This window comes from Saimiri boliviensis, chromosome 5, assembly GCF_048565385.1.
Source record: "Saimiri boliviensis isolate mSaiBol1 chromosome 5, mSaiBol1.pri, whole genome shotgun sequence".
Classification (NCBI taxonomy): Eukaryota; Metazoa; Chordata; class Mammalia; order Primates; family Cebidae; genus Saimiri; species Saimiri boliviensis.
The window spans coordinates 126,583,307-126,596,742 of NC_133453.1; the positions used below are offsets into that span (position 1 = coordinate 126,583,307).

The 13,436-nt window shown below is 47.5% G+C and overlaps 1 protein-coding gene across 3 annotated transcripts in view; it reads left to right on the forward strand.

Annotated features, from left to right (window-relative positions):
* The window catches only part of CEMIP (cell migration inducing hyaluronidase 1), a 173,703-nt gene that overhangs the window by 96,300 nt on the left and 63,967 nt on the right, over positions 1-13,436 (forward strand). For all 3 annotated transcript variants that reach the window (XM_074399935.1, XM_074399936.1, XM_003921681.4), the window contains 5 exons: positions 3,075-3,221; positions 4,078-4,216; positions 5,253-5,489; positions 8,690-8,869; positions 12,548-12,618. In XM_074399935.1, the coding sequence (XP_074256036.1) occupies positions 3,075-3,221; positions 4,078-4,216; positions 5,253-5,489; positions 8,690-8,869; positions 12,548-12,618 (774 nt within the window). The remainder of the gene's footprint in view (positions 1-3,074; positions 3,222-4,077; positions 4,217-5,252; positions 5,490-8,689; positions 8,870-12,547; positions 12,619-13,436) is intronic.

The following is a 13,436-nucleotide window of genomic DNA, read 5'->3' on the forward strand; positions in this document are numbered from 1 at the left end:
TTGCCATGGTGATATTTCAGCGAAAGCCCTGGCCCTCTTTAGCCACTCACTGATTCATACAAATGAAAAACCACTGACACTGGCCTTCACCGACAGCAAAACGTCCAGCTGCAAAAAAAGGCGTGTCCGTTCAAGGCCAATCTTACAACTATGCTTCAGCCGTGGTATCAGAGCTTCTGGAGGGCGGGGACGCGTGCTCACACAGGTCAGACTGACTGCCTCCAAATCCAAATGCAAAATCTATCCAAACTCCTGCACTTGGAGAGTGAAAAGGGCCGTCAGGATTGTCCTGGCGGATGTGGACTCTGTGACCTCAAGGCTTTGTCCAGTGGCGTTGCAGTGGCTCCTTCCCAGCATACTCATGGCTCCTTGCCTGGACCACTGGGATCCTCAGTTGGCCACATATGGTTCCCACGTGGCTGGAAATTCACCACCTTCAAGCCTGACACTCTTGTCCAGGACTTGATGGAAGGAAGCCCAGCGCCTCTGACTGGCCTCTCCTGGAAGCCAGACAAGCACCTGACCCTGTCTGGAGAGAAACCCAGCAGTGGGCTTCACAGCACAGCCCTCTTGACCACAGCCTTCATGACCACCCTTGGCTGCTCTGTTTCACCGCAGAGAGCCCATCCCACCCGCCGCTGGCTAGTCCGCTCTTACGTTAAAATGGAAAGTCCACTGAAGAGCAAGCCCACAACTGCCCCATTTTTTTTTCCCTTGTGTTGCCACTGCTTGAGCCCCTTGGCGTTTGCAATAGCTGGAAGAGCTACTTTGGTGAAACTCCAAAAAATATGAAATTCTTTTCTTAACGAAAGAGATCCGAAGCCTGCAGTATGGCTGACAGCAAGACAGAGGGAGCCCGGAGGAGAGTTGTTTGGGGGCTGGAAGCGGGGATGGGTTGAGACCCAGCAGGTGGACACTGAGGATCTACACTCTGCTTTGCAGAGAAGAGAAGGGCCTTCAGGCGGGCAAACAGGACAACTCAGTGTGGGTATGGGGTCCATATGTGGTGCTGTTGAGTGCAGATGAAGGGAACCCCATTCTAGGTTTCCTTGACATCTATAAATATGGGACAGACACTCTTACTCTGGAGATGGCTGAATACAAACCAAGAAACATTTTGAACTGACCTGCCAGTAATTGCACTGTATTAGTCCATTTTCATGCAGCCCATAAAGATACTGAGGCCGGGTGATTTATAAAGAAAAAGAGGTTTAATGGATTCACAGTTCCACATGGCTGGGAAGGCCTCAAGATCAAGGCGGAAGGCGGAAGACACATCTTACATGGCGGCGGACGAGAGAAAACGAGAAGGAAGTGAAAGGCGATTCTCCTGATAAAACCATCAGATTTCGTGAGACTTATTCACTACCAGGAGAACAGTGTGTGGGAAACTGCCCCCATAATTCGGTTATATCCCACTGGGTCCCTCCCACAACACATGGGAATTATGGGAGCCACAATGCAAGATGAGATTTGGGGGGGGACACAGCCAAACCGTTATCATGCACTGATGCCAGAATCTCTCCTGGGGTTTGTGGCACCCTCTTTGCTTGAGAGACATAGCCTCTCCTAGGCTCTCTTCTGGGGGCCTGAGCTGTGAGCTCACTTCCATTCCTTCCAGCACCTGCCCCAGAGCTTCTCATCTGAAACCTTGCCTTCCCATGGACTTACCTGCCCATCACCTTCCCGCCTCCTCATCCCCACCCGGGGTTATTTTGAAAGCGACTGTTTCATACTTTATACCCTTCTAGTCACAGGAAAAAGGAGGGCACTGGGGCTTGTTCTCGGAGCCAGTTCATTCTCATCTTGTTTCGTCCTTTGCCTCTTCCCACCTGTTTCCCCCTGGATTTTTCCATGCTATTGATGGAGATTGTTCCAGTTTCTGTAACAGTGCCAGTTCTCCTCACTCAAGTCCACCTCGGGACACTGCCAGGTCAAATCTTATTAGCCATGTGAACATTGCGACTCCTCCCTGTGCTTCTACAGAGGTCAGGGAGAAGCGTCTCTGCAGTACCCACCCTGGGTCTTTTTAGGCTCAACTAAACATTCAGACTCATTAGGTGACCATATGTCATACTGGTTATCAGACTTCCTTGGAAAATAGAGAACAGGACACACAGATGCCATCAGAGCAGCATCAGGCTCCTCTCTTCCATGGGAGTGGTCCTGGCAGTCTTCCAGACAGCCATCCAGAAGCTATTCTCCTTGGTTCTCCAGATGACAGCTCAGGTGAGAGGAAATAAGACTGTCACTGGGCAAGTGTGGAGACCATTGTGTCTTAGAGACTTCATGACCCCCTGGAGCCCGTAGCAACTCCATAGATGTAACTTCCAGGATTCTCACAAAATGTGCCATTGTAAGAGTCACTGCTCTCAGGGAAGCCTAGAGTGTGACATCTCCACCAGGTATAAATATAAACTATAGCTCCTTCCAGTTTAGATGCCATTCACCAATCAGGGGTCACTTTTCTTATAAACTATGTTGCTAGGTAACAATTTATATAATGCTATCTTTCTCAGGTTTCCAGTGGAACAGAGCTAGAAAATTAACCAAAGGTCTAATTCTCATGCAGAAAGGGAAAGAGTTTTATCAGCTACTCAAACACTGCTTTCTGGAGGACAGAATGTCTTAGAATCTGAGTAGTCTAGGTAAATCATTGCATAACTTTAGAGCTTGGAATGTCCTGAGAAGTCATCAGGTCTACGCTTTATTTTCTAAGTGGGGAAACTGAACCCAGAAAAGGGAAGTGATTAATATAACTTCAGAGCTTGGAATGTCCTGAGAAGTCATCTGGTCTACCTCTTTATTTTGTAAGTGGGGAAACTGAACCCAGAAAAGGGAAGTGACTTATTCACAGATACGTGATAAATATACGTGCAAAATATATGACTGGTTGCCAGAGTTCCAGCCTCCTATGTCAGGAGGTCTCTCAGCTCTCTAGGGTCTTGCTTTTAGCTCTAACAGAGAGGAGGCAGGGGCCTTAAAGGTGCATGAGAGCCCCCCTTTTGGCCTGTAGCATTCTTGCATGGTGAGGCTGGTAGATGGGAGCAATGACATCTCTCTGTCCTTGGCAGTGGCTGCTGGGTGCCCTGATCAGAGCCGAGAGCTGCAACCCTGGAACCCTGGCCATGACCAAGACCACCATGTGCATATCGGCCGGGGTAGGACACTGTTGCTCACTTCTTCTGCCACTGTCTATTCCATCCACATCTCAGAGGGAGGTAAGCCAATCTCTCTCTCTGCTGCTCCCCCTTCCCTCCACTGCCCCAGAGCTTAGCAGATAGGATGCAGGTTTCCATGAGCTCAGATGGACAGAATAAACATCACATGCTTTGGGTTCATGTTGGCATTCGGTTGTTTGAGATAACCATCAGCTCTGAGCTGTTAGGAATGGCTCATTGGAGGTCCAATCTTAGTGAAAGGAGCATTTGTAGGGGAAACTCCTTATTGGTGTTTTGAGTAATTCTGCTTATCTTATCTTTAGAGGCCTGGTCATTAAATGTGGTACATGAAGTGATGGCATTTGACCAGATAGGCATTATTTACACATTGCAAAGCAAAAAGCAAGAAGAGTAATTACAGCCGCCCTCTATATCTGTGGGTTTTGCATTCATGGATTCAACCAATCCCAGCTTGAAAATATTCCAAAAAATCTGCATCCGTACCAAACATGTACAGACTTTTCTGGTCATTATTTCCTAAAAATACAGTTTAACAACTATTTATACAGTACTTACATTGGATTAGGTACTATAAGCAATCTAGAGATGATTTCAAGTATACGGGAGGATGTGCACAGGTTAGGTGCATATATGCAAAGGCTATGTATGCCATTTGATATCAGGACTGGAGCTTCCATGGAGCTTGGTATCTGTGGGAGGTGCTAAAGTCAATTCCCTTCAGAATACTGAGGGATGGTTGTACTTGTAAGCACACCAAGCATAGGAATGTTTGAAAGATGTGCCTTTTTGCCTGCCCCAGTGAGATGAGGGTGCTTAGGGAGTCTGCCCTGGGCTCTGATATAAGCTTACCCTTAACACTGTGTTATTAACCGTCCCCTCAATGCTACCTCTTCAGGCAAGCTAGTCATTAAAGACCATGATGAGCCGATTGTTTTGCGAACCAGGCACATCCTGATCGACAACGGAGGAGAGATGCATGCTGGGAGTCCCCTCTGCCCTTTCCAGGGCAATTTCACCATCATTTTGTATGGAAGGTGGGTAGACCGCCCCTGCAGACCAATCGCTACCCGTGGATCTCACAAGGGGAAGGCTTTCCAAGACCGACGGGGAGGCGAGAGGGCAAGGCTTGCCTGTAAGATAGGAATCCTTCTGTTGTATCAGATGGGGATCGTAAACAAGAAAGCCGAGGTGACTTGGGAGAGCTGAAGTCCATGAGGCATATTATGTATAGTGGCCTGGATGCTGTACCTGTTTTAGTGATGGGCCTGCCATCCTTTCAGTGCCTTCCAATCATGTTATGTTCAGGAAGCCTCGGCAAGTGTTTATATGATAGGCTATGATGGACAAGATACAGGAAAATTTCATGTGGTACCTGCCCCTGGCTGTGTTCCCTCTTTAAACAATAGAGAGCGCTAGGAAGTGATAGCCAGGAATGCACAAGGCGGGTGCGGTGCATGTCCAGGTGATTCCGCATCTGATACGGACCAAAACAGAAAACACTTAGAACTGAAAGGGAAACACACCAACCTGTGAACTAATCATTGGCACTTCTGCTTGGCCCTGAGGGCTTTATTTTGGTCTGGCTTAGATAGATTGGGTTGTTAATGTTTTTGCTGCTGCTGCTGTTTTGAGACGGAGTCTTGCTCTGTGGCCCAGGCTGGAGGGTAGTGGCGTGATCTCAGTTCACCACAACCTCTGCCTCCCGGTTCAAGCAATTCTGGTGCCTCAGCCTCTGAAATAGCTGGGACTACAGGTGTGTGCCACCTCGCCTGACTGATTTTTTGTATTTTTAGTAGAGATGGAGTTTCACCATGTTGGCCAGGCTGGTCTTGAACTCCTGATCTCAAGTTACCTGCCCACTTGGGCCTCACAAAGTGCTGGAATTACAGGCATGAGCCACCGGGCCCAGCCATTAGTGTTATTTTTACTGACCTTAAGTGATGAAAATGTGACTGGCTCTATAGTGGCCATGATGGGGGACCGGGAGGTGTGACTCCTAGGTTTCCTCTGGGTTCAGCATCCAGCAAAAGGATGTGCCAGCCCACTTTGGGGACTTGGTTTCTCTTGCAGAGCTGATGAAGGTATTCAGCCGGATCCTTACTACGGTCTGAAGTACATTGGCGTCGGTAGAGGAGGCACTCTTGAGTTGCATGGACAGAAAAAGCTCTCCTGGACGTTTCTGAACAAGACCCTTCACCCAGGTGGCATGGCAGAAGGAGGCTATTTTTTTGAAAGGAGCTGGGGCCACCGCGGAGTCATTGTTCACGTCATCGACCCCAAATCAGGCACAGTTATCCATTCTGACCGGTAAGGTGTCTGCCTTCACTTAAACGTATACTCATTCATTCAGAGTACACTTACTGAGTGTGCTCCCTGGCCAGGTGCCACTCTAGGTGTTGGGAGAACAGCAGTGAATGAAACAGGTGGGAATCCCTGCCTTCAAGGAGTTCTGTCCTTCCCCAGGCGTTTGCCTAATGATGCTGAATTGAAGAGGAGCAAGCATGCACACATATGTACACACAACATAGTTTCAGATCGTGACCATTGGGAGTGAGGGAGGGAAAGACAGTGAGATGCTAGAGTGTAACTAGGGAAGACCACTTTGGATAGTGTGGTCAGGGAAAAGCAATGTAGAGAAGCAACATTTGAGCTGAGAAAGGCAGGGTAAGGATATGTCAGGGAAAGAGTGTTCAAGACAGACAGCGAGTGCAAAGGGCCGGAGGCATGAAAAGGTGTGACATTCTCAAAGGACAGGAAGGCCGCCAGAGCCACAGAGCACAGCGGGTGGTGGAAGAGCAGCACACAGTTACATGGGAGTCACAAATCCGGGCTGGGCAGGACCTCGTAGACCACAATAAGCAGGTGGTTTTTCTTCTACGTGGGAAGCAAAGTCACTGAAAGGCTTTAAGAAGGGCATGATCCGATTTAAAAGAATGTTCTGGCTGCTAAGTAAAGAATGGTTTTAATTGTGGAGGCAAAAGCAAAGACGTTGCAGGGGGTTAGGAAGCTTCTCCTGTGGTCAAGCCAGGACATGGTGGTGGTGAAGACCCAGAAGCAATGGTGGTTAGTGGATGTACCTGAGAGATGTTTGGAAGGCACCATGGGCAGGTGTAAGCTGGCAGATTCTGCTGAGGCTGGACCTACCCTGCAATCCCAGGGGCTTTCTTCCTGGCCCTGCAGAGGGAAGGACAGAGGTGGGGTAGATAAGTAGAGACAGAGCTATCCTGGGGCTGCTGGGGGAGGGAATCAGGCACATTCCTCAAGAACAGGGTCCAAGCCATGGGTGTCACCCCAAAGGCAGCAGGAGCCAGCTGCGGTCACGGGCAGGGTGGGCAAGAACTGAAGAGCTTGCTGGTGCTCACAGACACCCAACGTTGCCGTTAAATGTTAGTAGCTATAATGCAGTCACTAGACTTTCTCCCCACAAAACACTGTTCATCACTTCACCTGTCAAATGTACTTTGATCTTTATCAAAATTCTGTGAGGAAGGTTCTGTCATTATCCACATTAAACAGATGAAAGCACTGAGGCTCACGGGGCTAAATTTACTCAGCCACAAGGTTGGAAAGTGTTGGAGATGGGATTCAAACCCAGGTGTGCCTGTATCGCGTCCACATGCTGCCTGGTGACAACCACTTGCCTTGGCCTGACCCTGAGCTGGCCTGAGCCCGCAGATAACAGCTGATGCCTTGATTGACACAAAGTATGTCAGGGAGCCCTTGCCTTCATACTAGAGAGGATGGCCTCTTCAACTGTGTGCTGATCTTTTCGGTGCTGTTTTTTAAGTAAGTACAACACTGTGACTTGAGATATCCAACTTAAAGTTTATGTATTGGCCTGTTAATGAGAAGTGATCTGGACAGATGCTGTGGAGATTGCACGGACAGAATGCCTGCTTGTCGTGAATATCTTTTGCTTAAAGTATGTGCTGGAGATCTCAATAATGTGATAGATAAATGTATGTGAGTAAAGATATTAATAAGCACATACACACACACAGGTAAATGCAGGCAAAAGTCATCTGAGAAGGTTACAGGAGGGTCGGGCACGGTGGCTCACACTTATAATCCTAGCACTTTGGGAGGCCGAGGTGGGTGGATCACCTGAGGTCAGGAGTTCAAGACCAGCCTGGCCATCAGGGTGAAACCCCATCTTATAAAATAAATAAAATAAAAAGAAGGTTACAGGAGCAGGAACTTAGGTCAGCTCTTGAAAGGTAGTAGGGGTTTGATCAGATATAGAAAAGGTGAGAAGAAATGATGAAGGCAGAGTGGGCGAGTGGGGTGGTCACTGAGAAGCACTCAGCTTGCAGCAAGAGCTTCCTGGGGAGGGACAATGGAGGGTTTGCAAGTTAGGTGGGGTTGGACCAGATTGTGCCAACAGTTGAGAACAAGTGTGAGGACCCAGGAGCACCTATCTAGCTATACCAATACCAACACTGTTTTTCTTTTCCAAAAACCTCCTTAAATTATTTTTCCAGATTCACTTTGGAGCTATGTTCCTTAAGTTCCAAGACATATTCTTTAGGCATTTCCACTGTAATTGCACAAAATCTTTATCCTTGCATGGGGGAAAGTTGGAGTCATTACAAAATTGTGTCTTTGCTTTGTAAATTCTTCTCACCAGGGGTACAGATTTTCTGTGTATGATTTTTATTTTGTGAATATTTTATGTGTCTGAGTATAGGTTATCTGTTAATTTGGAGATGATCAGTTCTTGCTATTATAGGAGATCTGTCTAACATTGCACAACACTATATAGTGTACTTAAAATTTTAAGAGGGTAGATCTCAAGGTGGGTGTTCTTACCACAATAAAGTCAAATAATTTTTAAAAAGTAAACGGGAGAAAATAACAATGCAACAACATTTGCAATACTCAAATATTATGTGACTGCTACTGTGTGAATCAGAGATTACATTTTAATGATTCTAAGATGCATTATCATAAGAATCCTTAACAGGTCAATAAATTATAAGTTGGATCTCTGCAATTAACTCTCTGCAGGCTGCTCTGGGGTGGGGTAAGGGATTTAGGATACTCTCTGTGTCATCTCCAGGAATTCTGAGATTGGCGTTTTAGTCTGGATCAAAGATACAAATTCCTAATGCCCTAGCTATCTGAACTATCTCTAAGAGCCAGGCCCTTGCAAGAGGCATGATCCTCTGCCTCCAGGATGAAAGGGGAACATCAAAAGTCCTAGACCTCAAGTATGTGACCCACTCAACACCCTGGAGCTTGAAGTCTCCACTGCTGCAATCATTTCTTTGGCATTTTACTCAGCGAATGAACATTATGGTGAAATCCCTTCTGCTTGGATATCACTGTATGGTATGCAAAATAACTAAACTTACCTGTTCTTTAAAGAAGCGGCTTCCTTCTTTAACAATTGCAGACCCTGGGATCTCGGATAGCATGTCAGCTGTTGTAGCACAGACATGTGCTTAGAACTCTCTTTTTTGGCTGCTGTCAAGACTATTCAAATCTCTTCTCTCTGCCCTTTTTAGGTTTGACACCTATAGATCCAAGAAAGAGAGTGAACGTCTGGTCCAGTATTTGAACGTGGTGCCCGATGGCAAGATCCTTGCTGTTGCGGTGAATGATGAAGGTTCTCGAAATCTAGATGACATAGCCAGGAAGGCGATGACCAAATTGGGAAGCAAACACTTCCTACACCTTGGATTTAGGTACTGCCCCTCACTTCGGCCGCCACTGGGCTCTGGAACACTGAAGCCACCCTATCCCACTGAGAATGTACCTTTCCCATCTCCTGTCCCCACAGCCATACCATCCTGAATGACCTAGTGGATGCAGGGATTTACATTTGACATCTGCATTTGATACGTTTGGAAATTGTTCTTAAAGAAAGCTTGTTTTTCCTTACAAGCATAGTTCACTCATAAAACACAAAAGCTCTCTGTTTATATGAACTCATTCATTCAGCCGGCCACTTACAAAATGCAACGTGAGCACCTACTGTGTGCAAGAGCCATGTCTCTGATGTGCAGCTAATATTCATTTTCCCTTTCTTTGGGAAAGGGCTCATGTCATGGCGTGGGGACTGGCAGACAGTCTTTGAGAGATTATTTGAAGTGTCTCCACCGAGCCAAATGCCCAAGGAGAAGCGGCCCTTTGCCATGTTCTAGGGTGTGCTGTGTTTGCCTTGGAATGCAGCATCATGTCTGACGTTGGCACGCACACACTTCAGCACCGAGAGCGGGCTGTTGGCCCCATAGTAAGCACGCCTTTTTAGAAAAATCTAATTTAAAGTTCCAGGATACATGTGCAAGACGTGCAGATCTGTTGCATAGGTAAGCGTGTGCCATGGTGGATTGCTGCACCTATCGAGCCATCATTCAGGTATTAAGCCCAGCACGCATTAGCTGTTTGTTCTGATCCCTCTGCCCCACTCTGCCAGGCCCCTCCCAGTGTGGTGGTCCCCTCCCTGTGTCCATAGTAAACACACCTTTTTATCATGTTAAATCAAATCTCAGCTCAGCGGGAAAGTCTAGGTTATCTGTCCCATGGCTGTTTGGAGATTACGATGCTCCTCCCTTGAGCTTCCCACTTCTGGGGGCAAGATGAGAGGCAAGCCAGAGACTTTTCTGGGCTTGGAGCAAAGCAGTTTTGCTGGCTAAGCAGAAACGTCCTGGGCTAGGGAGGGCTGCTGCAGGTTCCAGTGTGCGTTCAGCCCAGAGACAACTTCTCCTGGACGGGAAACTCGAGCAGGAAACTTCAGCAGCCAAAGATGACAATAATACCTTGGAATCGTAAGGCTCCTTTGTCGGGAAACACTAATTGCACTTCCATTCTGTTGCTTTATAAACCAAAAGGCCAGTCTATTAATTTACAGCGAGCTAGAAACACCAGGGAACTGACTACTTAGAGCCTCAGCAGCAGAAGGAGGTGGCTGAGGACACAAGACCTGGCATCCAGTGGCCTGAGTTTGAGCCTGGGTTGCACCTCCTAGGAGGTGTGACTGCAGGCCAATGACTCATTCTCTGCCTGGTCCTACATCTGTAAAATGGGATTTACCAGTGGGACAATTAAATGTGATAATATGAGCAAAATATTTGTCACCACGTCTGGCACAGAATAAGCTCTCCAGAAATGTTGGCAACTATTTTCTCCTTACAAACAAGAGCCACTGGAAAGATGGGCACTCACCATCTTTCGCCCATCTGTTCACATGGGTGAAGGAGAAATCACATTTCCACGCCTCATTTGTATAGAGACACTCTTTGAGTGAGAAGCTTAAGGCATCTAAAATCAGTAGGAGAACTGAGACTTGGACCCTTCATTTGGGCCCAAGTTCACCCATTTGGGAAATGGTTATTGAACACACAGGGTGGGAGGTACCGGGTTAGACCAGGTGTTCTGAGCTCTCGGGGTAAGGCGGATATGAATGGAAATTGGTGACGAGGCCTGAGAGAGCAAGGGGAGTTTCGTGCAGACGCACACGTGAGGACAAGGCCCAGCAGGTCCCATAGAAAGACCGGCAGCTTTGGAGGCCAAGGGACAAAAGAGTGGCTCTCCCGAAGAAGGTGGGGATGGCCAGGCAGTGGCAGTATGGGAGAGAGGGCAAGGGATGAGAGGGGAGGCTGAAGGGTGGGACAGAGGACCTTTGACTGTGCCAACGAGTTTGGACTTTACCCGAAGGGCAATGGGGAGCTACTGAAGCTTTTCGGCAGAAGAGTGAGCAGTCAAATCCCCAACCTCGGTTAAACACCATTCATTAGTGACCCACTTTCCAAGACAAGAGATCAAAGCAATAATGAGAGCCATTCAGCACCAAAATTGATTGATAACTTTTTTTTTTTTTTTAAGACGGGGTTTCACCATGTTGGTCAGGCTGGTCTTGAACTCCCGACCTCAGGTGATCCACCTGCCTTGGCCTCCAAAGTGCTTGGATTGCAGGCGTGAGCCACCACGCCCGGCCAATTGATAGCTTATCGTAAGAGAGGGCTACTGTAGAGGAGGAAAACTTCCTTCCTCTTCTAAGTCCTTGGCTGGAGCACCGGTAACAAATCGCCGATTAACAGGCACACAGTACACAAATGTATTTCAGATGGCAAGCTTACACGACATGGGAGCCTTCATTTGGAAACCAGGACCCAAAGCAACAGTTAAACTGAGTGTTGGTACACAAGGTTTGATGAAGTGGAGCATTGTGGGGAAATGTGATAGGTCAGAGAATTGAGCCAAGCACAGTACACAGGAAAACTTAGCTCGGTCTGTTCCTGCAGATTTGTCTTGGCTTCCTTCTGCCTTTGGGGATCGGAGACTGCTGTCGTGACTATCCTACCGTGACTGACTACCCTAGCCATCTGCCTTTGGGGATAAGGATGCTCTTTCCCTGGGAATAAGGAAGGCCCCTCTCACATAAGGGTCTTGGACCTGCTTCAGGGGAAAGTCAGAAACTCCTGCCTGCCATTTCTCAAATTCTGTGAGCTTGAAATATTCAATATGCCAAGCTGCCATTTTTTAGGGTATCTCCTGAACCCCATTACTGCATTAGGCATGATACAAAATGCCTAAGACAAAATGGGGTAAGAAAACCTTCCTGCCCTAAAGCAGCAGATGCTTGCATGAAGGAAAGATGGGTGTACAATTTTTCTTTTCTTTTCTTTTCTTTTTTTGAGATGGAGTTTCGCTCTCATTACCCAGGCTGGAGTGCAATGGCGGGATCTCGGCTCACCACAACCTCCGCCTCCTGGGTTCAGGCAATTCTCCTGCCTCAGCCTCCCGAGTAGCTGGGATTACAGGCACGCACCACCATGCCCAGCTAATTTTTTGTATTTTTAGTAGAGACAGGGTTTCACCATGTTGACCAGGATGGTCTCGATCTCCTGACCTTGTGATCCACCCGCCTTGGCCTCCTTAGATCTTTCTCACCTTCCCTCTCCATTAAGAAGAGACATTTCTCTCCTTGCCAAGCCCCAAGGCAGATGGTTCAAGCGGTCAGTCACGTCAACCTCTGATATTTTCCTCGAGCTGAACTCCAGGAGAGCTGAGCATGTTTTTTCTTGGAACGTGTTTTCCTAAAGGTGTCCAGGCACTTGCTTCAGGACATAATTGAGCTTGGCAGGTGGTGCAGTAGGTCTGTTGGCTTGTTTGTTTATTTGTGATTCATACTCCCATCTTCTGCCAGAATGGAGCTGAAGAGGCTGACAAGAAGCAGACACCAGGCAGGCCAGGCAGCGGCTTACAAAGAAAGGTGCTTCTCCTTCTGGAGAAGAGAAGCCCAGCAAGTGAATGAATTTCCCCCAAACAGCAGTGGGGGACGGAGGGAACCCACACCCCGTGCAGGTTCAGACTCATGAATAACTTGACTTTTTGCTTGTTTGTTTGTTTGTTTGTTTCAGACACCCCTGGAGTTTTCTAACTGTGAAAGGAAGTCCGTCTTCTTCAGTGGAAGACCATATTGAATATCATGGTAATTAACAGCTGACTAGAGGCCTGATTCCCTCCAGTGTGTCTCTGACCAAGAGGTGCAGGGTTTTTCTGAACAGCCCACTTTTCTCCGAGCATGAGTGCCCAGCTCCCATCGCCTAGATGAGTGAGCAGACGCTTAACTGGCCACCTTATGTGGAGGTGGCAAAGAACTGGCCAAAGGCCCACCACTTGTGATAATATTTACCTTTTCATGGAAGTCTTCGTTGACTTAATCTAAAACTTAGAAGTGGCATAGAAAAGATGAGAACTGGGATGGACCCAACAAGGGTGGTAGTTTAAGAGCTAAAACCAGGCCGGGTACAGTGACTCATGCATGTAATCCCAGTACTGTGGGAGGTTGAGGCAGTCGGATCACTTGAGGTCAGGAGTTCGAGACCACCCCGGCCAGTATGGTGAAAACTGGTCTCTACTCAAAATAAAAAAAATAAATAAAAATAAATTAGCCAGGCATGGTGGCGGTTGCCTGTATTCCCAGCTACTTGGGAGGAGATCACGCCACTGCACTCCAGCCTGGGCAACAGAGCGAGGTTCCATCTCAAAAAAAATTCTAAAAAGAGCTAAAATGACACTTTAGATGGGCTTTCAGGACACAGTGGGAGCCTCCTTTGCCCAGCACAGGCTGCGGGTGGCACCGCAAATCTAATGCCCAGGGGGAATTCAGCCCATGAGACATGCTAGAGCTCCACAATCTGAATTTGCTGGGAGGCTGGAACTAAACTTTCAAAACTGACACAAAAGAATGGACAATAATCTGTTTCCCAAGTGAATGAATGTCTTGATTTTCTTTTATTTACTTAA